Source organism: Oncorhynchus clarkii, chromosome 15, assembly GCF_045791955.1.
Source record: "Oncorhynchus clarkii lewisi isolate Uvic-CL-2024 chromosome 15, UVic_Ocla_1.0, whole genome shotgun sequence".
Lineage (NCBI taxonomy): Eukaryota > Metazoa > Chordata > Actinopteri > Salmoniformes > Salmonidae > Oncorhynchus > Oncorhynchus clarkii.
The window spans coordinates 11,265,688-11,292,656 of record NC_092161.1 but is presented as its reverse complement, the minus strand read 5'-3'; the positions used below and the strand labels follow the sequence as shown (position 1 = coordinate 11,292,656).

At 44.7% G+C, this 26,969-nt stretch overlaps 1 protein-coding gene across 1 annotated transcript in view; it reads right to left on the bottom strand.

Moving 5' to 3' along the window:
* LOC139366904 (semaphorin-5A-like) overlaps positions 1-26,969 on the bottom strand; it is a 289,344-nt gene that overhangs the window by 168,551 nt on the left and 93,824 nt on the right. Inside the window, exon 4 of the mRNA XM_071104648.1 lies at positions 26,809-26,854. Within this exon, the coding sequence (XP_070960749.1) occupies positions 26,809-26,854 (46 nt within the window). The remainder of the gene's footprint in view (positions 1-26,808; positions 26,855-26,969) is intronic.

Sequence of the window (26,969 nt, the reverse complement as noted above, 5' to 3'; positions counted from 1 at the left end):
GCATGGAACACTGAAACAGCACGGAACACTGAAACAGCGTAGAACACTGAAACATCATGGAACACTGAAACAGCGTGGAACACTGAAACAGTGTGGAACACTGAAACAGCGTGGAACACTGAAACAGCATGGAATACTGAAACAGCATGGAACAATGAAACAGCATGGAACACTGAAACAGCGTGGAACACTGAAACAGCGTGGAACACTGAAACAGCGTGGAACACTGAAACAGTGTGGAACACTGAAACAGCGTGGAACACTGAAACAGCATGGAATACTGAAACAGCATGGAACAATGAAACAGCATGGAACACTGAAACAGCATGGAACACTGAAACAGCATGGAACACTGAAACAGCATGGAACACTGAAACAGCATGGAACAATGAAACAGCATGGAGCAATGAAACAGCATGGAACAATGAAACAGCATGGAACAATGAAACAGCATGGAACACTGAAACAGCATGGAACACTGAAACAGCATGGAACAATGAAACAGCATGGAACACTGAAACAGCATGGAACACTGAAACAGCATGGAACAATGAAACAGCATGGAACACTGAAACAGCATGGAACACTGAAACAGCATGGAACAATGAAACAGCATGGAACACTGAAACAGCATGGAACACTGAAACAGCATGGAACACTGAAACAGCATGGAACACTGAAACAGCATGGAACACTGAAACAGCATGGAACACTGAAACAGCATGGAACAATGAAAGAACGGAAAACACACTAAATAGGAGTTAAAGAGCAAAAGAAACAATAAATTGTTAATAAACAACACCGTAAACCCACAATAAACCAGCTTTCAACAGCATTGCAAACACTGACACTGGCAGCAGACAAGTGTTTAACACTGAAAGACGATAACATTCTGCAAGAGCCATTATTTGGTTCGAAATTGTTTCAATTATACAAATACTATTTACTCCTGAAAGGCCTTGGGTTTGCTTGTTACAGTATTGACCACTACACCTCGGCCCATTCATTTAAATGGCTGACGTGACCCACATGAACACACAGCGAGGAAGATCTATGACTCACTGGTCTGGACAGAAGGCCATTTGTAAATAAAATATTTAATTAGAAATTGAGCTCATTGATTGGTTCTCTCAAAAAACAAAATTGCTGGGGGGTTGAGACCTCTCGTTGTTTAGACTTGAAAACATATGACATTGTTGTCATTTAGCAGACACTCTTATCCAGAGCTACTTACAGTAGTGAGCATATACATTTACATACCGGTCCCCCATGAGAATCAAACCAACAACCCTGGTGTTGGAAACACCATGCTCTGCCAACTGAGTCACACAGGACCTGTGGAAAACTGAACAGATGTAATGGAAGGGGACGGTGTTCGGGCTTGTGTGTGGCTGAGGGTGTTTGAATAAGAAAGACAGAGAGAGCCAAATACTAAATGCACCCCCCCCCCCCCCCCCCCCCCTTCATTTGTTGTTGCCGGCAACATCAAAACAGCCTTTCAATAGGACTTGGAGTTAGGTGACAATCATCAACCCACAGAGAGGCTAAATTAATCTGGCCTTGAAGCGAGAGGATACAACCTACACACTTCTACACAGACAAATTGGAAGGAAAGGCAGCCAAAGAGACGTTGGGTTTGGGGATGACCAGTGAAATATACCTGCTGGAGCACATGCTACGGGTGGGTGTTGCTATGGTGACCAGTGAGATGAGATAAGGCGGGGCTTTACCTAGAAAAGACTTATAGATGACCTGGAGCCAGTGGATTTGGCAGATATGTAGTGAGGGCCAGCCAACGAGAGCATACAGGTCGCAGTGGTGGGTAGTATATGGGACTTTGTTGACAAAACGAATGGCACTGTGATAGACTACATTCAATTTGCTGATTAGAGTGCTGGAGGCTATTTTGAAAAGTGACATCGCAGTTGGAGGCCACGGAAGGAGTGTTGTATGGCATTGAATCTTTTTTGGAGATTTGTTAACACAGAGTCCAAAGAAGGGCCAGATGTATACAGAATAGTGTCGTCTGCGTAGAGGTGAATCAGAGAATCACCAGCAGCAAGAGCGACATCATTGATATATACAGACAAAAGAGTAGGCCCGAGATTTGAACCCTGTGGCACCCCCATAGTGACTATAAACTATCGGATACTTACCCATTAAATTGCTGGGAGTTTATAAATGGAGCGTGCGACTTTCTTTATTTTAATAGTTTATAGTTTATTTGCCGATAGTCAGCACCTCCACACAAACTATTAAGCAGACTGCCAGAGGTCCGGACCAGAGGCCGTCCGATTTGACACACTGAACTCTTTCTGAGAAGTAGTTGGTGGACAGGTGAGGCAGTCACTAGAGAAACCAAGGCTATTAAGTTTGCCGATAAGAATACAGTGATTGACAGAGTCGAAAGCCTTGGCCAGGTTGATAAAGACGGATGCACAGTACTGTCTTTTATCAATGCCGGTTATGATATTATTTAGGACCTTGAGCATGTCTGAGGTGCACCCGTGACCAGCTCGGAAACCAGATTGCATAGCGGAGAAGGTACGGTGGGACTCGAAATGGTTGGTTATCTGTTTGTTAACTTGGCTTTCGAAGACTTTAGAAAGGCAGGGCAGGATGGATATACAGTTGAAGTCGGAAGTTTACATACACCTTAGCCAAATACATCCAAGTAAAAATTCCATGTCTTAGGTCAGTTAGGATCACCCCTTTATTTTAAGAATGTGAAATGTCAGAATAATAGTAGAGAGAAGGATTTATTTCAGCTTATATTTCATTCATCACATTCCCAGTGGGTCAGAAGTTGACATACACTCAATTAGTATTTGGTAGCATTGCCTTTAAATTGTTTAACTTGGGTCAAACATTTTGGGTAGCCTTTCACAAGCTTCCCACAATAAGTTGGGTGAATTTTGTACCATTCCTCTTGACAGAGCTGGTGTCAGGTTTGTAGGCCGCCTTGCTCGCACAAACTTTTCCAGTTCTGCCCACACATTTTCTATAAGATTGAGGTCAGGGCTTTGTGATGGCCACTCAAATATCTTGACTTTGTTGTCCTTAAGCCATCTTGCCACAACTTTGGAAGTATGCTTGGGGTCATTGTCCATTTGGAAGACCCATTTGCGACCAAGCTTTTACTTCCTTACTGATGTCTTGAGATGTTGCTTCAATATATCCACATAATTTTCTTTCCTCATGATGCCATCTATTTTGTGAAGTACACCAGTCCCTCCTGCAGCAAAGGACCCCCACAACATGATGCTGCCACACAACATGATGCTGCCACCCCAGTTCTTCACGGTTGGGATGGTGTTCTTCGGCTTGCAATCCTCCCCCTTTTTCCTCCAAACATAATGATGGTCATTATGGCCAAACAGTTCTATTTTTGTTTCATCAGACCAGAGGACATTTCTTCAAAAAGTCCAATCTTTGTCCCCATGTGCAGTCGCAAACTGGCAAACTGGGATTGATTTGCACATTTCGCACCAAAGTACGTTCATCTCTAGGAGACAGAATGCGTCTCCTTCCTGAGAGGAATGATGGCTGTGAGGTCCCATGGTGTTTATACTTGCATACTATTGTTTGTACAGATGAACGTGGTACCTTCAGGTGTTTGGAAATTGCTCTCAAGGATGAACCAGACTTGTGGGGGTCTACAATTTTTTTTCTGAGGTCTTGACTGATTTCTTTTGATTTTCCCATGATGTCAAGCAAAGAGGCACTGAGTTTGAAGGTAGGCCTTGAAATACATCCACAGGTACACCTCCAATTGATGTAAATTATCCTATCAGAAGCTTCTAAAACCATTACATTATTTTCTGGAATTTTCAAGCTGTTTAAAGACACAGTCAACTTAGTGTATGTAAACGTCTAACCCACTGGAATTGTGATACAGTGAATTATAAGTGAAATAATCTGTCTGTAAACAATTGTAGGAAAAATTACTTGTGTCATGCACAAAGTAGATGTCCTAACCAACTTGCCAAAACTATAGATTGATAACAAGAAATTAGAGTAGTGGTTGAAAACGAGTTTTAATGACTCCAACCTAAGTGTTTTTAAACTTCTGACTTCAACTGTATATTTAAACTACCGTTCAAAAGTTTGGGGTCACATAGAAATGTCCTTATTTAAAAATTGTCCATTAAAATAACATAAAATTGATCAGAAATACATTGTAGAAATTGGTAATGTTGTAAATGACTATTGTAGTCGGAAACAGCAGGTTTTTTTTATGTAATATCTACATAGGCTTAGATCAGCAACCATCACTCCTGTGTTCCAATGGCACGTTGTGTTCGCCAATCCAAGTTTATCATTTTAAAAGGCAATAAATTGATCAGATATTAAAATATCTGAAAGTTATATTAGGAAAATTTTAATTTTGTTATCTGAATATTTTCCTTGGTGCCCCAACTTCCTAGTTAATTACATCTACCCGATTAGTTAATCACGATCAGACAGGGGTGTGTGAGTATCATTTAGTAAATGATACATTTGAGTATCATTTAGTATCCTAAACCTATCGCTGTTACATTGAGTTGGGTGAATGGAAAATGACTGACAGTCATCCATTATGCTAATAAAATAAAAAATCATCCTCCCTACCATTAAACGGCACTGACCGTCACTGCTATGCATATAGGGCAAAGCAGTCTCAAAGCTGCAGGGAAGGCCGGCTAGTGGTGACTGTTTAACAGTCTGATGGCCTGGAGCTAGAAGCTGTTAATCAGCCTCTCATCCCAGCGTTGATGCTCCTGCACTGTCTCCTCCGTCTAGATGGTAGCGACGTGAACAGGCCGTGGTTCGAGTGGCTGAGGTCCTTGATGACCTTGGCCTTCCTGTGACACCTGGTGCTGTAATCCTGGAGGGCAGGCAGTGTGCCCCCGGTGATGCATTGGGGTGACCGTACAGCCCTCCGGAGAGCCATGCGGTTACCAGGCGGTAATACAGCCCAACAGAATGCTCGCAATGGTGCATCTGTAGAAGTTTGTGAGGGTCTTAGGGGCCAAGCCAAATTTCTTCAACCTCCTGATTTTGAAGAGGCGCTGATGAGCCTTCTTCACCACACTGTCTGTGTGAAGGGATCATTTCAGGTCGTCACGCTGAGAAACTTGAAGCTTCTGACCTACAGCACTTCGGCCCTGTCGATGCGGATTGGGACATGCTCTCTCTGCTGTCTCCTGAAGGCCACGATCAACTCCTTCGTTTTGCTGATGTTGACGTTGAGAGGTTATTTTCCTGACACCTCTCCACCAGGACCCTCACCTCCTCCCTGTAGGCTGTCTCATCATTGTTGGTAATCTGGCCTACCACTGCTGTGTCGTCAGCAAACTTTATGATTGAGTTCGCGATGTGAGAGGCCATACAGGCATCGTTGAATAGAGAGTTGAGCAGGGAGCTGAGCACAAACCCCTGTCCATCTTGAGGATCAGCATTGCGTAGGTGTTCTTACCTACTTTCAACACATGACGTCCAGGACCCAGTTTCACAGGGAGGACTTCAAACCAAGGGCCCTGAGCTTAGTGATGAGCTTGGGGGGCACTATGGTGTTGAAGGCTGAGCTGTAGTTGATGAACAGCATTCTGACATAGATATTTCACCTGTACAGGGCAGTGTGCGATTGCGTCGTCCGTGGATCTGTTGGGGCGATATGTGAATTATAGTGGGTCTGGTGGAGGTGATATTATCCTTAACTAGCCTCTAAGAGCACTTCATGATGACAGAAGTGACTGCGACAGGGCAATGGTCATCTAGTTCCGTTACCTTCACTTTCTTGGGTACAGGAACAACGGTGGACATCTTGAAGCAAGTGGAGACTTCAGACTGGGATTTGGAGAGATTGAATGTGTCTGTAAACACTCCTGCCAGCTGGTCTGCACATGCTCTGAGGACGCGGCTAGGGATGTCGTCTGGGCCAGCGTCTGCGATTTGGTGGAGACCAGCTGGATACATAGAGCTGCCTCGGGAAGTTCAAACAAAGGATTCAGTTGAGGGAAGTCTGAGCAAATAATGTAAGAAATAACAGCAACAGCAAAAAATACTGCAAAGTTAGAAACAGGGAAACCGTGTCTGTCAGCGCCATCTTGTTGACCGCATCGTATCGTGTGTCAGTTCATGTTCAATACGGACACTAAATCCAATTAACATGCACACACACCGGGGTCCACTCCAGACACGAGGGAGCGAGCACAGTGCCGAATGCCAATGTGATTTACACCAGGGGAGAGAATGAGAGACGCTTAGACATGAGGGAGAGAGCACAGAGCTGAATGTCAATGTGATTTACACCAGGGGAGAAAATGAGGAATACTTAGACATGAGAGAGCGAGCACAGAGCTGAATGTCATTGTGATTTACATAGGAAGAAATGGTGGATGCTTTACCCGTTTTTACTAGCAGAGAGGAGTTAGGAGATAAAACTCAGGCCTCTCCTTTCAGGGGGAGAGTCCAATACATTCTGACTCCTCAACTGTCTTTTCCCTTCTGGACCTCCAGGGGATTTTCATTGATAAAGGTTCTGTATTCATGGAATGAAATGACTTCTGGCGTCAGGTCAGAGAGACGATGTAGGGAAGAAATAACCACTTTGATGAGGAATGGCCATTATTGCAACTACAGAGATTAGCGACTGAAGGGAAAGTTTCTGAAATAATTACTGGACCAATGTTACTTTATGAACAACTAACTATATGTCCTTTTATTTCCCTTTATGCAGACTATATACACTACCGTTCAAAAGTTTGGGGTCACTTAGATATTTCCTTGTTTTTGAAAGAAAACCACTGCCTCACAAGTCCTCCACTGGCAGCTTCATTAAATAGTACCTGCAAAACACCAGTCTCAACATCAACAGTGAAGAGGCGACTCTGGGATGCTGGCCTTCTAGGCAGAGTTGTAAAGAAAAATACATATCTCAGACTGGCCAATAAAAAAAAGAGATTAAGATGGGCAAAAGAACACTGGACAGAGGAACTCTGCTTAAAAGGCCAGCATCCCGGAGTCGCCTCTTCACTGTTGACGTTGAGACTGGTGTTTTGCAGGTATTATTTAATGAATCTGCCAGTTGAGGACTTGTGAGGAGTCTGTTTCTCAAATTAGACACTTGTACTTGTCCCCTTTCTCAGTTGTGCACCGGGGCCTCCCACTCCTCTTTCTATTCTGTTTAGAGACCGTTTGCACTGTTCTGTGAAGGGAGTAGTATACAGCGTTGTACGAGATCTTCGGTTTCTTGGCAATTTCTAGTATGGAATAGCCTTCCTTTCTCAGAACAAGGATAGACTGATGAGTTTCAGAAGAAAGGTCTTTGTTATTGGCCATTTTAAGCCTGTAATCGAACCCACAAATGCTGATACTCCAGATACATAACTAGTCTAAAGAAGGCCAGGTTTATTATTTCTTTAATCAGAACAACTTTTTTCAGCTGTGTTAACATAATTGCAGAAGGGTTGTCTAATGATTAATTAGCCTTTTAAAATGATAATCTTGGATTAGCGAACACAAAGTGCCATTGGAACACAGGAGAGATGGTTGCTGATAATGGGCCTCTGTACGCATATGTAGATATTCCATAACAAATCAGCCGTTTCCAGCTACAATAGTCATTTACAATATTAACAATTTATTTCTGATCAATTTGATGTTATTTTAATGGACAAAAAAATGAGCTTTTCTTTCAAAAACAAGGACATTTCTAAGTGACCCCAAACTTTTGACCGGTAGTGTACCTTCATTTAGACAAGTAAGTCGTTGAGAGCAAATTATTATTTTACAATAATAACCTGGCAAACTACTCGAGGGAACATTGTACTGTTTATCAGCAGATACAATAAATCTGAAACAGAATATACTCTATAATTCAACTTCATATCAGGAAGATACGAAGGGACAATAATAACTCCTTTTACGATAAGAACCAGGTAGGCTGAACTATACCAAACACGTTTTAAAATCTGATTCAGAGTACAAAGTTGTATATCAGCTTTAGATCATGCGTAAGAGAGGATAAGTGGAAACCCTCTCAGCATTTTTTTATTTCCTCTTCAGAGCTAAGAAGTTTTCTGAGCCTCTCCTCAGCGTGTTTTATGAGGAAGCCTTGACTTCACCTTCCCAATGGCCTAAAGGATAGGAAATAGAGCTATCACACATGCACATATCTGGCGGAAGGAGAGAGAGGAGGCAGGAGAGAGAGGAGGCAGGAGAGAGAGGAGGCAGGGAAGAGAGGAGGCAGGGGAGAGAGGAGGCAGGAGAGAGAGGAAGCAGGGAAGAGAGGAGCCAGGGAAGAGAGGAGGCAGGGAAGAGAGGAGGCAGGGAAGAGAGGAGGCAGGAGAGAGAGGAGGCAGGGAAGAAAGGAGGCAGGGAAGAGAGGTGGCAGGGGAGAGAGGAGGCAGGAGAGAGAGGAGGCAGGAGAGAGAGGAAGCAGGGAAGAGAGGAGCCAGGGAAGAGAGGAGGCAGGGGAGAGAGGAGGCAGGAGAGAGAGGAGCCAGGGAAGAGAGGAAGCAGGGAAGAGAGGAGGCAGGAGAGAGAGGAGGCAGGAGAGAGAGTAGGCAGGAGAGAATGGAGGAAGGGGAGAGAGGAGGCAGGAGAGAGAGGAGGCAGGAGAGAGAGGAAGCAGGGAAGAGAGGAGGCAGGTAAGAGAGGAGGCAGGAAGGAGAGGTGGCAGGGAAGAGAGGAGGCAGGGGAGAGAGGAACCAGGAAAGAGAGTAGGCAGGAGAGAGAGGAGGCAGGGGAGAGAGGCAAGTGAGAGAGAAGGCAGTAGAGAGAGGAGGCAGGAGAGAGAGGAGGCAGGAGAGAGAGGAGGAAGTAGAGAGAGGAGGCAGGAGAGAGAGGATGCAGTAGAGAGAGGAGGCAGGAGAGAGAGGAGGCAGGAGAGAGAGGAGGCAGGAGAGAGAGGAGGAAGTAGAGAGAGGAGGCAGGAGAGAGAGGAGGCAGGAGAGAGAGGAGGCAGGAGAGAGAGGAGGCAGGAGCAGGAGAGAGAGGAAAAACAGCAGGAGGAGGGGGAGGGAAGGGGGGATCAGAAGGACGATGAGAAGGAAAAAGAGTGTGTGTGTGTGTGTGTGTGTGTGTGTGTGTGTGTGTGTGTGTGTGTGTGTGTGTGTGTGTGTGTGTGTGTGTGTGTGTGTGTGTGTGTGTGTGTGTGCGCGCCTGCATGTGCGTGTGTAGCCACAGAGAAAGGATGGAGGGGTTGGCCACCACTCAGCTCTATCAGTATCCATCAGTCTGCCAGCTGACCAGCCTACAAGACACAAACAACCCATCAGCACTAGCAGCTGAGCATTACGACCCGGCCTGCACATCACTGGCTGTCCCTGTGAGTATGTGTGTGCAATACGTGCTCTCAGAAATCACAGGGGAAATACCAAAAGCTTGGTCTAACTCAAACACATTCTCTGTGAAATGATTATGATGGTATTACAGAGGCATGAAAAATGATGAGAACTCTTTGGAATGACCTTGATTTCTGCATAAATTAGTCATACAATTTGATTTGATCTTCATCTTAGTCACAACAATAGACAAACATAGTCTGCTTAAACTAATAACATACAAATTCTAGTATTTTTTTGGTCTATATTATTCTACATTATTTAAACTTTCACAGTGTAGGTTGGAAAAAGTATGTGAACTCCGAGGTTAATGACTTCTCGAAAAGCTAATTAGAGTCAGGAGTCAGCTAACCTGGAGTCCAATGAATGAGACGAGATTGGAGATGTTGGTTAGAGCTGCCTTGCCCTATAAAAAACACACACACAATTTCAGTTTGCTATTCACAAGAAGCATTGCCTGGTGTGAACCATGCCTCGAACAAAAGAGATCTCAGAAGACCAAAGATTAAGAATTGTTGACTTGCATAAAGCTGGGGAAAGGGTTACAAAGGTATCTCTAAAAGCCTTGATGTTCATCAGTCCACGGTAAGACAAATTGTCTATAAATGGAGAAAGTTCAGCACTGTTGCTACTCCCCCTAGGAGTGGCTGTCCTGCAAAGATGACTGCAAGAGCACAGCACAGAATGCTCAATGAGGTTAAGAAGAATCCTTGAGTGTCAGCTAAAGACTTACAGAGATCTCTGGAACATGCTAACATCTCTGTTAACGAGTCTACGATACGTCAAACACTAAACAAGAACGGGGGTCATGAGAGGTCATGAGACACCACGGAAGAAGCCACTGCTGTCCAAAGAAAACATTGCTGCATGTCTAAATTTCGCAAAAGAGCACCTGGATGTTCCACAACGCTTTTTACTAAATATTCTGTGGACAGATTAAACTACAGTTGAGTGGTGTGGAAGGAACACACAACACTATGTGTGGAGAAAAAAGACACAGCACACCAACATCAAAACCTCATCCCAACTGTAAAGTATGGTGGAGGGAGCATCATGGTTTGGGGCTGCTTTGCTGCCTCAGGGCCTGGACAGCTTGCTATCAACGACGGAAAAATGAATTCCCAAGTTTATCAAGACATTTTTCAGGAGAATGTAAGGTCATCTGTCCGCCAATTGAAGCTCAACAGGACGAACCCAAAACACAGAAGTAAATCAACAGCAGAATGGCTTCAACAGATGAAAATAAGAGTCCTGACCTCAACCCAATTTAAAATGCTGTGGCATGACCTCGAGAGAGGTTCACACCAGACATCTTAAGAATATTGCTGAACTGAAACAGTATCGTAAAGATGCATGGTCCAAAATAACTCCTGACCGTTGTGCAGGTCTTATCCCCAACTACAGTTTGGTGGAGTTTATTGCTGCCAAAGGAGTGTCAACCAGTTATTAAATCCAAGGGTTCACACTTTTCCCACCCTCCACTGTGAGTGTTTACACGGTGTGTTCAATAAAGACATGAAAACGTATAAGTGTTTGTGTGTTATTAGTTTAATTAAGAAAACTGTGTTTGTCTATTGCTGTGACTTAGATGAAGATCAGATCAAATGTGATGACCAATTTATGCAGAAATCAAGGTAATTCCAAAGGGTTCACATACTTTTTCTTGAAACTGTAGATAGTAAACATATGGCAACATAATCAATAATATTACAAGGTGATAGCTTTGTGGGCACTAAGGTATTCAATAAACCAAATCATTACTCAAATATGATAAGAACAGCCCAGAAGAGATTATTACCTATTCCTGTTCAAGTCAAATATGAAATGAATATAATCCTAAATCCAGTGAGATACCTAACTGCCAAGACATCAAATGGTCCAGAATACAGTGCAGACACATTATAAGAGATTTGAATCTGGAGGTATGCGTGTTCTCTCTGCCTTCTCTCTTCACTACTCCGTCCTCTGTACTGTCTGGTAACCAAGAGATTAGACCTTATTCCTTTAGTACTGAGGGGCTACTGTCACTGTTACAGGTGTCAGGGAGTGTGCATAGATGAGAGAGAGAGAGAGAGAGGAATCATAGAGAGAGAGAGAGAGAGAGAGAGAGAGAGAGAGAGAGAGAGAGGAATCATGGAGAGAGAGAGAGAGATGAATTATGGAGAGAGAGAGAGAGAGAGAGAGGAATCATGGAGAGAGAGAGAGAGAGAGAGAGGAATCATGGAGAGAGAGAGAGGAATCATGGAGAGAGAGAGAGAGAGAGGAATCATGGAGAGAGAGAGAGAGAGAGAGAGAGAGAGAGAGAGAGAGAGAGAGAGAGAGAGGGGAATCATGGAGAGAGAGAGAGAAAGAGAAAGAGAGAAATCCAGAAACAGATGATATAGCATCTATTTTAGATAAAGAGAGACAGAACTCTGTCTGCAGAAGAGATGGGGTGTTCTTCATAAGACTAGTACACTATGAGGAGAGACAGAACAGAGACATAAGGCTATAAGACATCTGTATCTGTTTGAAAACACAACTGGACCTGTTTTCACTGTTTTCATTTTCAGTGTTTTGTCAATTGAATGTTCACCATTTTGCCTTTAGAATTTGGAACTTCCACCCCTTCTCCCCCTCTCCTCTCCCCTCTCCTTTTCTCCCCCTCTCCTTCTCTCCCCCTCTCTCTCTTTCCCTCTCCTCTCCCCCTCTTCTCTCCCTCTCCTCTCCCCCTCTTCTCCTCTCCCCCTCTCCTTCTCTCCCTCTTTTCTCATGATTTGGTTGGGTCTAATTGTGTTGCTGTCCTGGGGCTCTGTGGGGTCTGTTTGTGTATAATTAAGACGGATGTCTGACTGATTTAAGCCAATGAAAGATTCCAACGTGAAATTGTCCCTAAAGTCATATTAGAACCTGTGTCTGTTTGAGTACAGCTCATGTTACAGTCTTCAGAGCACAGCTGTCAGTTAACATGTCGGTAGGGAATTTAAATGTTAATCAGGTATGCTGTAATTGTGTGAAAAACATATTTACACATAGTTTGTAGTCTCGCCTTAATGTATGACATCAAATACGAAGGTGTTCAGTATAGACGGAGTAGTGAAGGCACACAATGAAGTAGTCATTATCACTGTCAACACCATCATCCAGGGTCAAACCACTATGCTCCGAACCTCGTCACCCCTCTCAGTCCCTTAAATGGATCAGTCCAAGCTTTCATTGAGTGTGCTCTGCATCTCTACTCCTTCTGCCAATCCACTGACTCCGTCCTCTGTATTTTTCCATGCATTTAAATGGACGAGTTATTTCGACTTGACTAATTGAATTAGCGCTGCTATTGGAGCTAGAGGAGGTGTTTCGTTAGCTCTTGATTAGCAGGGGTAATTGTCTCTCAGACAGAGGGCGTAGTGGGAAGACAGAAGCTGACGAAATACAACACACTGGGAACTGTGATTTTACATCCTGCAGTAGATGTCTTCATTGTAGCAAACATAAAAATAGAGTTGTTTTTCATGGCATATTTATACCATGAATGCACAAATGGGCCATGAATAGCTGCAGAGACAGGCTAAAGGCTCAGATAAATATATCCACTATTTATTTCACTGACTGCACTCCCCATTGAATGTAAACAATGCTGCTGCCACTACAGAGGTGATCTAATAACAATTGTCTAACGCTTCGATCCACAACACTGTCTAAACAGCTACACTGCCTTTGTGCTCCTGTTTAGATTTTCTGTGTCAAAGGAAATAGCTTACTAATGATGGATTATAATGGGATATTTTCCTGTCTCTGAAGGATGTTCTATTAACAATACAACAGACAGAGAGAGAGAGAGAGAGAGAGAGAGAGAGAGAGAGAGAGAGAGAGAGAGAGAAAGGGAGAGAGAGAGAGAGAGAGAGAGAGAGAGGGAGAGAGAGAGAGGGAGAGAGGGAGAAAGGGAGAGAGAGAGAGGGAGAGGGAGAGAGAGGGATAAATGGAGAGAGAGAGAGAGAGAGAGAGGGAGAGGGAGAAAGGGAGAGAGAGAGGGAGAGAGAGGGAGAAAGGGAGAGAGAGAGGGACAGAGAGAGAGGGAGTGAGAGAGAGGGAGAGAGAGAGAGAGGGAGAAAGGGGGAGAGAGAGAGAGAGAGAGAGAGAGAGAGAGAGAGAGAGAGAGAGAGAGAGAGAGAGGGAGAGAGAGGGAGAAAGGGAGAGAGAGAGGGAGAGAGAGAGAGAGAGGGAGTGAGAGAGAGGGAGAGAGAGAGAGGGAGAAAGGGAGAGAGAGAGAGAGAGAGAGAGAGAGAGATAGAGGGGGGAGAAAGAGAGAGAGGGATAAATGGAGAGAGAGAGAGAGAGAGAGAGGGAGAGGGAGAAAGGGAGAGAGAGAGGGAGAGAGAGGGAGAAAGGGAGAGAGAGAGGGAGAGGGAGAGAGAGGGATAAATGGAGAGAGAGAGAGAGAGAGAGAGAGAGAGAGGGAGAGGGAGAAAGGGAGAGAGAGAGGGAGAGAGAGGGAGAAAGGGAGAGAGAGAGGGAGAGAGAGAGAGGGAGTGAGAGAGAGGGAGAGAGAGAGAGGGAGAAAGGGAGAGAGAGAGAGAGAGAGAGATAGAGGGGGGAGAGAGAGAGAGAGAGGGAGAAAGGGAGAGAGAGAGGGAGAGAGAGAGAGGGAGAAAGGGAGTGAGAGAGAGTACCAGATGGCTCCCGAGTGGTGCAGCGGTCTAGGGCACTGCATCTCAGTGCTAGATGCATCATTACAGACCCAAAAAGATGCTCAGCTCCGCTCACATGTATTGGTCTGAGGCCAAACCACACTACTAACAACATTGGACACTTTATGGAACACAAAGACAAAGACAACAGAGATAACTATTGTAAGGGCCAACGCCGGACAGGAGAAGCAGGTACGGGGAGTCAAACATTCATTCAGGAACAGACATGAAACACGACAGGAACAGCATCAGCAGACAGGTAAACAAGGACATATGACAAACAATCCCGAAGCAGGGAACAGAGCTAGGAAACAGACAGATATAGCGAAGGAAATTACACAAGTCATTGAGTCCACGTAAGTCCAGTGAGCGCTGATGCACGTGAAGAGGAAAGGCAGGTGTGTGTAAATGACGGTGGCAGGAGTGCATAATGCAGGGCAGCCTGGTGCCCTCGAGCGCCAGGGGGGAAGAACAGTCCAGGCTACCCCCCCCCCCCCCCCCTAATAGAATCCCCAATAGAATCCCCAACAGAATACCCAATAGAATCCCCAATATAATCCCCAATAGAATCCCCAATAGAATCCCTGTACTTTAATGAAAACAGCTTCTCCATCCTAGAGGGGGAGATCAACCATTTCCAGGCCCAGGGACATGTACTAGTCTGTGGCGACCTAAACGCCAGAACCGGACAATAACCTGACACCCTCAGCACACAGGGGGACAAACACCTACCTGGAGGTGACACCATTCCCTCCCCCATACGCCCCCCTAGACACAACTACGACAACATAACCAAAAAAAATGTGTCAGAACTCCTGCAGCTTTGTCGCAAGCTGGGTATGTACATTGTCAATTGTAGGCTTTGAGGGGACTCCTACGGTAGGTACACCGATAGCTCATCTCTTGGCAGTAGTACTGTAGACTACTTTATCACTGACCTCAACCCAGAGTCTCTCAGAGCGTTCAGAGTCAGCCCACTGACACCCCTATCAGACCACAGCAAAATCACAGTCTACTTAAACAGAGCAAAACTCAATCATGAGGCATCAAAGCCAAAGGAACTGAATAATTTTTAAAAAATGCTATAGATGGAAGGAAAGTAGTGTAGTGAAAACCTACCAAAAATGAATTTGGCAACAACAAATTCAATCCCTTTTAGACAACTTCCTGGACAAAACATTTCACTGTAATAGTGAAGATGTAAACTTGGCAGTTGAAAACCTAAACAGTATTTTTGACATCCCTATCAAATGTGTCCTTTTAATTAACAATCCAATCTGTTCAGCCCTTTAACAAAGAAAACATAACTAAAATCAAAAACATGATCAAATACAAATACAAATCTTAGAATCAACTATTAAAGACCAGGACCCACTGGATTCTCCAATTACATTGAAGGAACTACAGGACAAAATACAAATACCAACCCAAAAAGGCCTGTGGTGTTGATGGTATCCTCAATGGAATTATAAAATATACATACCACAAATTCCAATTGGTTATATTTAAACTCTTTAACATCACCCTTAGCTCCGGAATCTTTCCCAATATTTGGAACTAAGGACTGATCACCCCAAATTTGACCCCAATATATGCTTCAACAGAAACCTTGGGGAAATCCTCTGCAATATCATTAACAGCAGACTCTTACATTTCCTCAGTGAAAACCATGTACTGAGCAAATGTCAAATTGGCTTTTTACCAAATTATTGTACGACAGACCACGTATTCACCCTGCACACCCTAATTGACAAACAAACCAACCAAAACAAAGGCAAAGTCTTCTCATGATTTGCAGATTTCAAAATGCTTTTTTAACTTAATTTGACATGAGGCTAAACAAATTGATGGAAAGTTGGGGGGAAAAACATACAACATTATCAAATCCATGTACATAAACAACAAGTGTGCGATTAAAATTGCCATAAAGAAATAAAAGATTAAATAAATCATTCTCTCTAATATTATTCTGACATTTCACATTCTTAAAATAAAGTGGTGATCCTAACTGACCTAAGACAGGGAATTGTTACTAGGATTAAATGTCAGGAATGGTGAAAAACTGAGTTTAAATGTATTTGGCTAAGGCGTATGTTAACTTCCGACTTCAGCTGTAAAACACACACGTTTCTTCACACAGGGCTGTGGGGTGAGACAGGGATGTAGCTTAAGCCCCACCCTCTTCAACATATATATATATATATCAATGAATTGGGCACTAGAACAATCTGCAAAACACGACCTCAAACGAATACAATCTGAAGTCAAATGTCTGCTGTTTGCTGATGATCTGGTGCTTCTGTCACCAACCAAGGAGGGCCTACAGCAGCACTTAGATCTTCTTCACATGTGCTTTCAGACCTGGGCCCTGACAGTAAATCTCAGTAAGACAAAAATAATGGTGTTCCAAAAAAGTTCCAGTTGCCAGGACGACAAATACAAATTCCATCTAGACACTGTTGCCCTAGAGCACACAAAAAAACTATACATACCTTGTCCTAAACTTCAGCGCCACATGTAACTTCCAGAAAGCTGTGAACGATCTGAGGGACAACGCAAGAAGGGCCATAAAATGTGGCATACCAAAATGTGACATACCAAAATGTGACATACCAAAATGTGACATACCAAAATGTGACATACCAATTAGGATCTGAATAAAAATACTTGAATTAGTTATAGAACCCATTGCCCTTTATGATTATGAGTTCTGGGGTCTGCTCACCAACCAAGAATTCACAAAATGGGACAAACACCAAATTATCCCTGTAGAGCAGAATTAGGCTGATATCCACTAATTATCAAAATTCATAAAAGAGATGTTAAATTCTACAACTGCCTAAAAGGTAGTGATTCCCAAAATTTCCATAACAAAGCCATCGCCTACAGAGAATTGATCCTGGAGAAGAGTCCCCTAAGCAAGCTGGTCCTGGGGCTCTGTTCACAAACACAAACAGACCCCACAGAGCCCCAGGACAGCAACACAATTAGACCCAATCAAATCATGAGAAAAGAGGGAGAGAGGGAGAGGGGGAGAGGAGGAGAGTGGGAGAGGGGGAGAGGGGGGAGAGAAGAGGGGGAGAGAAGGAGAGGGGGAGAGGAGAGGGGGAGAGTAGAGGGGGAGAGGAGAGGGGGAGAGAAGGAGAGGGGAGAGGAGAGGGGAGAGGAGAGGGGGAGAGGAGAGGGGGAGAGAAGGAGAGGGGGAGAGGAGAGGGGGAGAGAAGGAGAGGGGGGGAAATTCCAAATATATAAAGCAAAATGGTGAACATTCAATTGCCAAAACAGTGAAAATGCAAACAGTGAAAACAGGTCCAGTTGTTTGTTGACTTTGTTTTTATTTGATGACTAAATTATTTGTCATTCCTTATTAAAGTCATCATCTCATCTCTGCTCAGGCAGTAGCAGTCAAACAGCCAGACAACCTTCTCTGTTCTCCCCGAACTGTACTGTCTGTAGTCATCCTATTTAGCTAGCCTGCCTACTAAGCATGTTGCAGAGCTGTCTGTAGTCATCCTATTTAGCTAGACTGCCTACTAAGCATGTTCCAGAGCTGTCTGTAGTCATCCTATTTTGCTAGCCTGCCTATTAAGCATGTTGCAGAGCTGTCTGTAGTCATCCTATTTAGCTAGCCTGCCTACTAAGCATGTTGCAGAGCTGTCTGTAGTCATCCTATTTAGCTAGCCTGCCTACTAAGCATGTTGCAGAGCTGTCTGTAGTCATCCTATTTTGCTAGCCTGCCTACTAAGCATGTTGCAGAGTTGCCTTACAAACTCATTTTACTACTTCTTCAAAGTACACTGCTCAAAAAAATAAAGGGAACACTAAAATAACACATCCTAGATCTGAATGAATGAAATATTCTTATTAAATACTTTTTTCTTTACATAGTTGAATGTGCTGACAACAAACTCACACAACAATTATCAATATAAATCAAATTTATCAACCCATGGAGGTCTGGATTTGGAGTCACACTCAAAATTAAAGTGGAAAACCACACTACAGGCTGATCCAACTTTGATGTAATGTCCTTAAAACAAGTCAAAATGAGGCTCAGTAGTGTGTGTGGCCTCCACGTGCCTGTATGACCTCCTTACAACGCCTAGGCATGCTCCTGATGAGGTGGTGGATGGTCTCCTGAGGGATCTCCTCCCAGACCTGGACAAAGGATCTGCCAACTCCTGGACAGTCTGTGGTGCAACGTGGCGTTGGTGGATGGAGCGAGACATGATGTCCCAGATGTGCTCATTTGGATTCAGGTCTGGGGAACGGGCGGGCCAGTCCATAGCATCAATGACTTCCTCTTGCAGGAACTGCTGACACACTCCAGCCACATGAGGTCTAGCATTGTCTTACATTAGGAGGAACCCAGGGCCAACCACACCAGCATATGGTCTCACAAGGGGTCTGAGGATCTCATCTCGGTACCTAATGGCAGTCAGGCTACCTCTGGCGAGCACATGGAGGGCTGTGCGGCCTCCCAAAGAAATGCCACCCCACACCATGACTGACCCACCGCCAAACCGGTCATGCTGGAGGATGTTGCAGGCAGCAGAACGTTCTCCACGGCGTCTCCAGACTCTGTCACATCTGTTACATGTGCTCAGTGTGAACCTACTTTCATCTGTAAAGAGCACAGGGCGCCAGTGGCGAATTTGCCAATCTTGGTGTTCTCTGGCAAATGCCAAACGTCCTGCATGGTGTTGGGCTGTAAGCACAACCCCCACCTGTGGACGTCGGGCCCTCATACCACCCTCATGGAGTCTGTTTCTGACCGTTTGAGCAGACACATGCACATTTGTGGCCTGCTGGAGGTCATTTTGCAGGGCTCTGGCAGTGCTCCTCCTGCTCCTCCTTGCACAAAGGCGGAGGTAGTGGTCCTGCTGCTGGGTTGTTGCCTTCCTACGGCCTCCTCCACGTCTCCTGATGTACTGGCCTGTCTCCTGGTAGCGCCTCCAAGCTCTGCACACTACGCTGACAGACACAGCAAACCTTCTTGTCACAGCTCGCATTGATGTGCCATCTTGGATGAGCTGCACTACCTGAACCACTTGTGTGGGTTGTAGACTCCGTCTCATGCTACCACTAGAGTGAAAGCACCGCCAGCATTCAAAAGTGACCAAAACATCAGCCAGGAAGCATAGAAACTGAGAAGTGGTCTGTGGTCACCACCTGCAAAACCACTCCTTTATTGGGGCTGTCTTGCTAATTGCCTATAATTTCCACTTGTTGTCTATTCCATTTGCACAACAGCATGTTAAATTTATTGTCAATCAGTGTTGCTTCCCAAGTGGACAGTTTGATTTCACAGAAGTGTGATTGACTTGGAGTTACATTGTGTTGTTTAAGTGTTCCCTTTATTTTTTTTAGCAGTGTACTTTACTTGTTGCTGTGTTATTTACATGCTGTCTGTGCCATCTGTGTGTATCTAACCTAACAGCTGGAAAAAACAGGCGCAGTGGTTACCACGTTTTTGCGCTGAACTTGGTAGAAAATATGTTTAATGAAAACTACAACTCCCTTCAGCCCAACATCCCAGTTCTTGATTTGATGTCTCTTTTGAATGATTTGATTTATCTGTCGAGAAATGGCACATTGGGCTCACAAAAAAACTGAACTAAGTGGAAGTTAAGTAATTGAACCGAATGGTCAATTAGTTGTTTAATAACCCACCAAAAAATAAGGACATTTCGGTTAATCGCTGAGCACTACTGAAGTACCACAGGACAGACAGAGGACATTTATCTGGCTGACACAGCAATTGGCACGTCTCTCTGAGTCTGCAAACAACACACTAGCATGAGTCCCCCAGTTTAATTTTAAGTGATGAATGGTTTGTTTAAGAGAAAATTAGAGGGGTTTTAATCAATAACGCTGAAAGTATTTCTAGAGGTCTGGTTTATTATTCGTTCATACATCGAAGAATAACCTTGGTTGTTTTGACGTGCTCATAAATATTTAGTTTTGGTACATTAGGGATTAAGCCTGAGCATGGATCATACGAAATGGTAATTCTACTCGGTCTCTCATTTTATTGCAAAAATCATACAAGGCACAAGCATAGCTCTCAGTACTTATTTTCATCAAAACACACACTTATGTTATTCATGTCAGCACAGTGCAATGATAAATCCTGTTAACCAATGCCAATGGGTATGTACTGTACTAAAGCACCATGATAGGTGGTAGCGAATGAAATAGGCATGTGTGGGTGTAGTTTGTAGGATATTTCCCAAAGAAGACACATTTCTAAAGTAAAACTCCTTTCTCTGCTCTACACATCTCAATGTAGAGAAGTAAAACGAAGAAGAAAAAGCTGAATATTCTGGTACAGCTCTCTTCGTTGTTAATACTACTACTCATAAACAGGTTTCCCTTCGCAAATCACCTTCATCAATCGGTAATGCACTTAATAGCAGCTGAGAGGCAACAGCAGGGAGACATCTTTCATATGAAACACAACGACATACAAAACTATATCTATAAGACATGCCAAGGCTGAAAATATCACCACAAATTAATATCCTGTTTTAAATGACAGAGGAGAGGAGAACGTGGAATGGGCCAAAAAGACGAGAGGGTAAAGAGTTATTGGTCAGGGGGAAGGCAGAGGAGGGTAAAGAGTTAGAGGTCAGGGGGAAAGCAGAGGAGGGTAAAGAGTTAGAGGTCAGGGGGAAGGCAGAGGAGGGTAAAGAGTTATAGAGGCCAGGGGGAAAGCAGAGGAGGGTAAAGAGTTAGAGGTCAGGGGGAAAGCAGAAGAGGGTAAAGAGTTAGAGGTCAGGGGGAAGGCAGAGGAGGGTAAAGAGTTAGAGGTCAGGGGGAAAGCAGAGGAGGGTAAAGAGTTAAAGGTCAGGGGGAAAGCAGAAGAGGGTAAAGAGTTAGAGGTCAGGGGGAAGGCAGAGGAGGGTAAAGAGTTATAGAGGCCAGGGGGAAAGCAGAGGAGGGTAAAGAGTTAGAGGTCAGGGGGAAAGCAGAAGAGGGTAAAGAGTTAGAGGTCAGGGGGAAGGCAGAGGAGGGTAAAGAGTTAGAGGTCAGGGGGAAAGCAGAGGAGGGTAAAGAGTTAGAGGTCAGGGGGAAGGCAGAGGAGGGTAAAGAGTTAGAGGTCAGGGGGAAGGCAGAGGAGGGTAAAGAGTTATAGAGGTGAGGGGGAAAGCAGAGGAGGGTAAAGAGTTAGAGGTCAGGGGGAAAGCAGAGGAGGGTAAAGAGTTAGAGGTCAGGGGGAAAGCAGAGGAGGGTAAAGAGTTAGAGGTCAGGGGGAAGGCAGAGGAGGGTAAAGAGTTAGAGGTCAGGGAGAAAGCAGAGGAGGGTGAAGAGTTATAGAGGTGAGGGGGAAAGCAGAGTAGGGTAAAGAGTTAGAGGTCAGGGGGAAAGCAGAGGAGGGTAAAGAGTTAGAGGTCAGGGGGAAAGCAGAAGAGGGTAAAAGATTTAGAGGTCAGGGGGAAGGCAGAGGAGGGTAAAGAGTTAGAGGTCAGGGGGAAAGCAGAGGAGGGTAAAGAGTTAGAGGTCAGGGGGAAAGCAGAGGAGGGTAAAGAGTTAGAGGTCAGGGGGAAAGCAGAGGAGGGTAAAGAGTTATCTACACTCTGATTTAGTGGTGCTAGTGGAGCGACGGGTGAGATATCAGAGAAGAGGGGTGATTGGATGAGGGGATGGAGGGATCGACACTCTGATTTAGTGGTGCTAGTGGAGCGACGGGTGAGATATAAGAGAAGAGGGATGATTGGATGAGGGGATGGAGGGATCTACACTCTGATTTAGTGGTGCTAGTGGAGCGACGGGTGAGATATAAGAGAAGAGGGATGATTGGATGAGGGGATGGAGGGATCTACACTCTGATTTAGTGGTGCTAGTGGAGCGACGAGTGAGATATAAGAGAAGAGGGATGATTGGATGAGGGGATGGAGGGATCTACACTCTGATTTAGTGGTGCTAGTGGAGCGACGGGTGAGATATAAGAGAAGAGGGATGATTGGATGAGGGGATGGAGGGATCTACACTCTGATTTAGTGGTGCTAGTGGAGCGACGAGTGAGATATAAGAGAAGAGGTGATTGGATGAGGGGGTGGAGGGATCTACACTCTGATTTAGTGGTGCTAGTGGAGAGACGGGTGAGATATAAGAGAAGAGGGATGATTGGATGAGGGGATGGAGGGATCTACACTCTGATTTAGTGGTGCTAGTGGAGCGACGGGTGAGATATAAGAGAAGAGGTGATTGGATGAGGGGATGGAGGGATCTACACTCTGATTTAGTGGTGCTAGTGGAGCGACGAGTGAGATATAAGAGAAGAGGTGATTGGATGAGGGGATGGAGGGATCTACACTCTGATTTAGTGGTGCTAGTGGAGCGACGGGTGAGATATAAGAGAAGAGGGATGATTGGATGAGGGGATGGAGGGATCTACACTCTGATTTAGTGGTGCTAGTGGAGCGACGGGTGAGATATAAGAGAAGAGGGATGATTGGATGAGGGGATGGAGGGATCTACACTCTGATTTAGTGGTGCTAGTGGAGCGACGGGTGAGATATAAGAGAAGAGGTGATTGGATGAGGGGATGGAGGGATCTACACTCTGATTTAGTGGTGCTAGTGGAGCGACGAGTGAGATATAAGAGAAGAGGTGATTGGATGAGGGGATGGAGGGATCTACACTCTGATTTAGTGGTGCTAGTGGAGCGACGAGTGAGATATAAGAGAAGAGGTGATTGGATGAGGGGATGGAGGGATCTACACTCTGATTTAGTGGTGCTAGTGGAGCGACGAGTGAGATATAAGAGAAGAGGTGATTGGATGAGGGGATGGAGGGATCTACACTCTGATTTAGTGGTGCTAGTGGAGCGACGAGTGAGATATAAGAGAAGAGGTGATTGGATGAGGGGATGGAGGGATCTACACTCTGATTTAGTGGTGCTAGTGGAGCGACGGGTGAGATATAAGAGAAGAGGTGATTGGATGAGGGGATGGAGGGATCTACACTCTGATTTAGTGGTGCTAGTGGAGCGACGAGTGAGATATAAGAGAAGAGGTGATTGGATGAGGGGATGGAGGGATCTACACTCTGATTTAGTGGTGCTAGTGGAGCGACGGGTGAGATATAAGAGAAGAGGGATGATTGGATGAGGGGATGGAGGGATCTACACTCTGATTTAGTTGTGCTAGTGGAGCGACGGGTGAGATATAAGAGAAGAGGTAATTGGATGAGGGGATGGAGGGATCTACACTCTGATTTAGTGGTGCTAGTGGAGCGACGAGTGAGATATAAGAGAAGAGGTGATTGGATGAGGGGATGGAGGGATCTACACTCTGATTTAGTGGTGCTAGTGGAGCGACGGGTGAGATATAAGAGAAGAGGGATGATTGGATGAGGGGATGGAGGGATCTACACTCTGATTTAGTGGTGCTAGTGGAGCGACGGGTGAGATATAAGAGAAGAGGGATGATTGGATGAGGGGATGGAGGGATCTACACTCTGATTTAGTGGTGCTAGTGGAGCGACGGGTGAGATATAAGAGAAGAGGGATGATTGGATGAGGGGATGGAGGGATCTACACTCTGATTTAGTTGTGCTAGTGGAGCGACGGGTGAGATATAAGAGAAGAGGTGATTGGATGAGGGGATGGAGGGATCTACACTCTGATTTAGTGGTGCTAGTGGAGCGACGAGTGAGATATAAGAGAAGAGGTGATTGGATGAGGGGATGGAGGGATCTACACTCTGATTTATTGGTGCTAGTGGAGCGACGGGTGAGATATAAGAGAAGAGGTGATTGGATGAGGGGATGGAGGGATCTACACTCTGATTTAGTGGTGCTAGTGGAGCGACGAGTGAGATATACGAGAAGAGGTGATTGGATGAGGGGATGGAGGGATCTACACTCTGATTTAGTGGTGCTAGTGGAGCGACGAGTGAGATATAAGAGAAGAGGTGATTGGATGAGGTGGTGGGGAGAGAAGAAGGGATGACATGGGACATATTTTTTTAACCAGCCCTATCCCAGCGAGCGCCAACAAAAGAGTGACTCCCACGGGCCCCTGCCTTTCTCTATGGGGGGTCCTTACCTTTTGCTGTCTCTCTGTCTTTCTCTCATGTCTCTGTCTATCACTGTCTTCTATCTCCCATCTCTTATTCCTCTATTCCTCCCTCTCCTTCTTTTCCTTCATGTCTAGTGTTATCTTCCCCTCTCTCTCTCTTACTCTACATTGCTCCATCTCCCTCCTTCTCCCTCTCGCTCTCTGATTATTTCACCTCTTCCCCTCTCCATTCCTTCTATTTCCTTCTAAGGGATGCATATAAACCAACATACAGTATTCAGCCATGGAAATTACTACAGAGAAGACTACTGTTAGATATATAGGGCCATTAACACTGACTACAGAGAAGACTACTGTTAGATATATAGGGCCATTAACACTGACTACAGAGAAGACTAATGTTAGATATATAGGGCCATTAACACTGACTACAGAGAAGACTACTGTTAGATATATAGGGCCATTAACACTGACTACAGAGAAGACTACTGTTAGATATATAGGGCCATTAACACTGACTACAGAGAAGACTACTGTTAGATATATAGGGCCATTAACACTGACTACATAGACGACTACTGTTAGATATATAGGGCCATTAACAGTGACTACAGAGAAGACTAATGTTAGATATATAGGGCCATTAGCACTGACTACGATGACTGGCAGACTCCTCTGATCCAGCTTAGCCTAGTGATAGTTCTCTCACACCCCACTCTTAGCCTAGTGATAGTTCTCTCACACCCCACTCTTAGCCTAGTGATAGTTCTCTCACACCCCACTCTTAGCCTAGTGATAGTTCTCTCACACCCCACTCTTAGCCTAGTGATAGTTCTCTCACACCCCACTCTTAGCCTAGTGATAGTTCTCTCACACCCCACTCTTAGCCTAGTGAAAGTTCTCTCGCACCCCACTCTTAGCCTAGTGATAGTTCTCTCACACCCCACTCTTAGCCTAGTGATAGTTCTCTCACACCCCACTCTTAGCCTAGTGATAGTTCTCTCACACCCCACTCTTAGCCTAGTGATAGTTCTCTCACACCCCACTCTTAGCCTAGTGATAGTTCTCTCACACCCCATTCTTCTAGAGGACAACTGTGTCACGTTCTGACCTTAGTTCCTTTGTTTTGTCTTTTGTTTTAGTATGGTCAGGGTGTGAGTTGGGTGGGTTGTCTACGTTAGTTTGTCTATGATTTTCTATTTTTGTGTTTGGCCTGATATGGTTCTCAATCAGAGGCAGCTGTCTATCGTAGTCCCTGATTGAGAACCATATTTAGGTAGCCTGTTTTCCATTGTGTTTTGTGGGTGGTTGTTTTCAGTCTTTGTGTGTCTACACCAGACAGAACTGTTCCGGTTCTTTCTTTGTTTTGTTATTCAGTGTTCAGTTTACTTTATTAAAAAGATGAACACGTACCACGCTGCGCATTGGTCCTCACCTTCTTCCCACGACAGCCGTTACAAACTGCATGAAGTCTATTGCACAAATCAAGCCCTTAGGATCTCCTGACACAATAATCATTATCTTGGCTTCACTGACAGCACTCGACATAATGGTGTTGTTATGATGCGTATAACAGTGTGAAATATTTAAAATATACCCTGGGTTGTTATTACTGTAACTGCTATGACAGGTGTTGCGTATTGTTTGTGACAGATTTGTATTGGCCCAACTGACGGCTGGCCTGTTCCAGTATTACTGTATTACTGTGTTAATGTAGACAGATTTAAAAAAATGTAAAAACATTGTTTTTAAAAGAGACCAGACTTGTTTTACCTGATGCGATGTTCCAACAAACTGACTGTGAGCTAGACATTGAGGGGAAGAGAGAGAAGGGGGGGGGGGCTAAAGGGAGGAAAAATGAAGAGAGAGATAATACTAGAAAGAAAGAGTCTGAGAAAAGAGAGATGTGAGGAAGTTGCAGGGAGATGAATATGAGAGTTAAAGGAAGATACATAGGAAAGGTGATGAAGAGGGAGAAAGAGAGAGGATAAAGAGAGAGAATGAGGGAGGATAGAGAGATAGAGAAAGAGGGAGGAATAGAGAGGTAGAGAAAGAGAGAGGATAAAGAGAGAGAATGAGGGAGGATAGAGAGATAGAGAAAGAGGGAGGAATAGAGAGGTAGAGAAAGAGAGACGATAAAGAGAGAGAATGAGGGAGGATAGAGAGATAGAGAAAGAGGGAGGAATAGAGAGGTAGAGAAAGAGAGAGGATAAAGAGAGAGAACGAGGGAGGATAGAGAGATAGAGAAAGAGGGAGGGATAGAGGGATAGAGAAAGAGGGAGGGATAGAGGGATAGAGAAAGAGGGAGGGATAGAGAGATAGAGAAAGAGGGAGGAATAGAGAGATAGAGAAAGAGGGAGGGATAGAGAGATAGAGAAAAAGGGAGGGATAGAGATAGAGAAAGAGGGAGGGATAGAGAGATAGAGAAAGAGGGAGGAATAGAGAGATAGAGAAAGAGGAAGGGATAGAGAGATAGAGAAAGAAGGAGGGATAGAGAGATAGAGAAAGAGGGAGGGATAGAGAGATAGAGAAAGAGGGATAGAGAGATGGAGAAAGAGGGAGGGATAGAGAGATAGAGAAAGAGGGATAGAGAGATGGAGAAAGAGGGAGGGATAGAGAGATATAGAAAGAGGGAGGGATAGAGAGATAGAGAAAGAGGGAGGGACAGAGAGATATAGAAAGAGGGAGGGATAGAGAGATAGAGAAAGAGGGATAGAGGGATAGAGAGATAGAGGGGGACATATGGGTAGCAATGGATGAGGGACTGGCAACGCTGGTAAAGACTCACCTGGATCAGCGAGAGGTCCTCCAGATTGAGTCTGAACAGGTGGTTTCTGAAAGGAAAAGAGACAAGGAGGAGAGATGAAGGTATAATCTTCTCTAAAAAGACACAATCTGAAAAAAGAGAAGTGGACAGGAGACCATTTCCAAAAATATCTCTGGGTTATT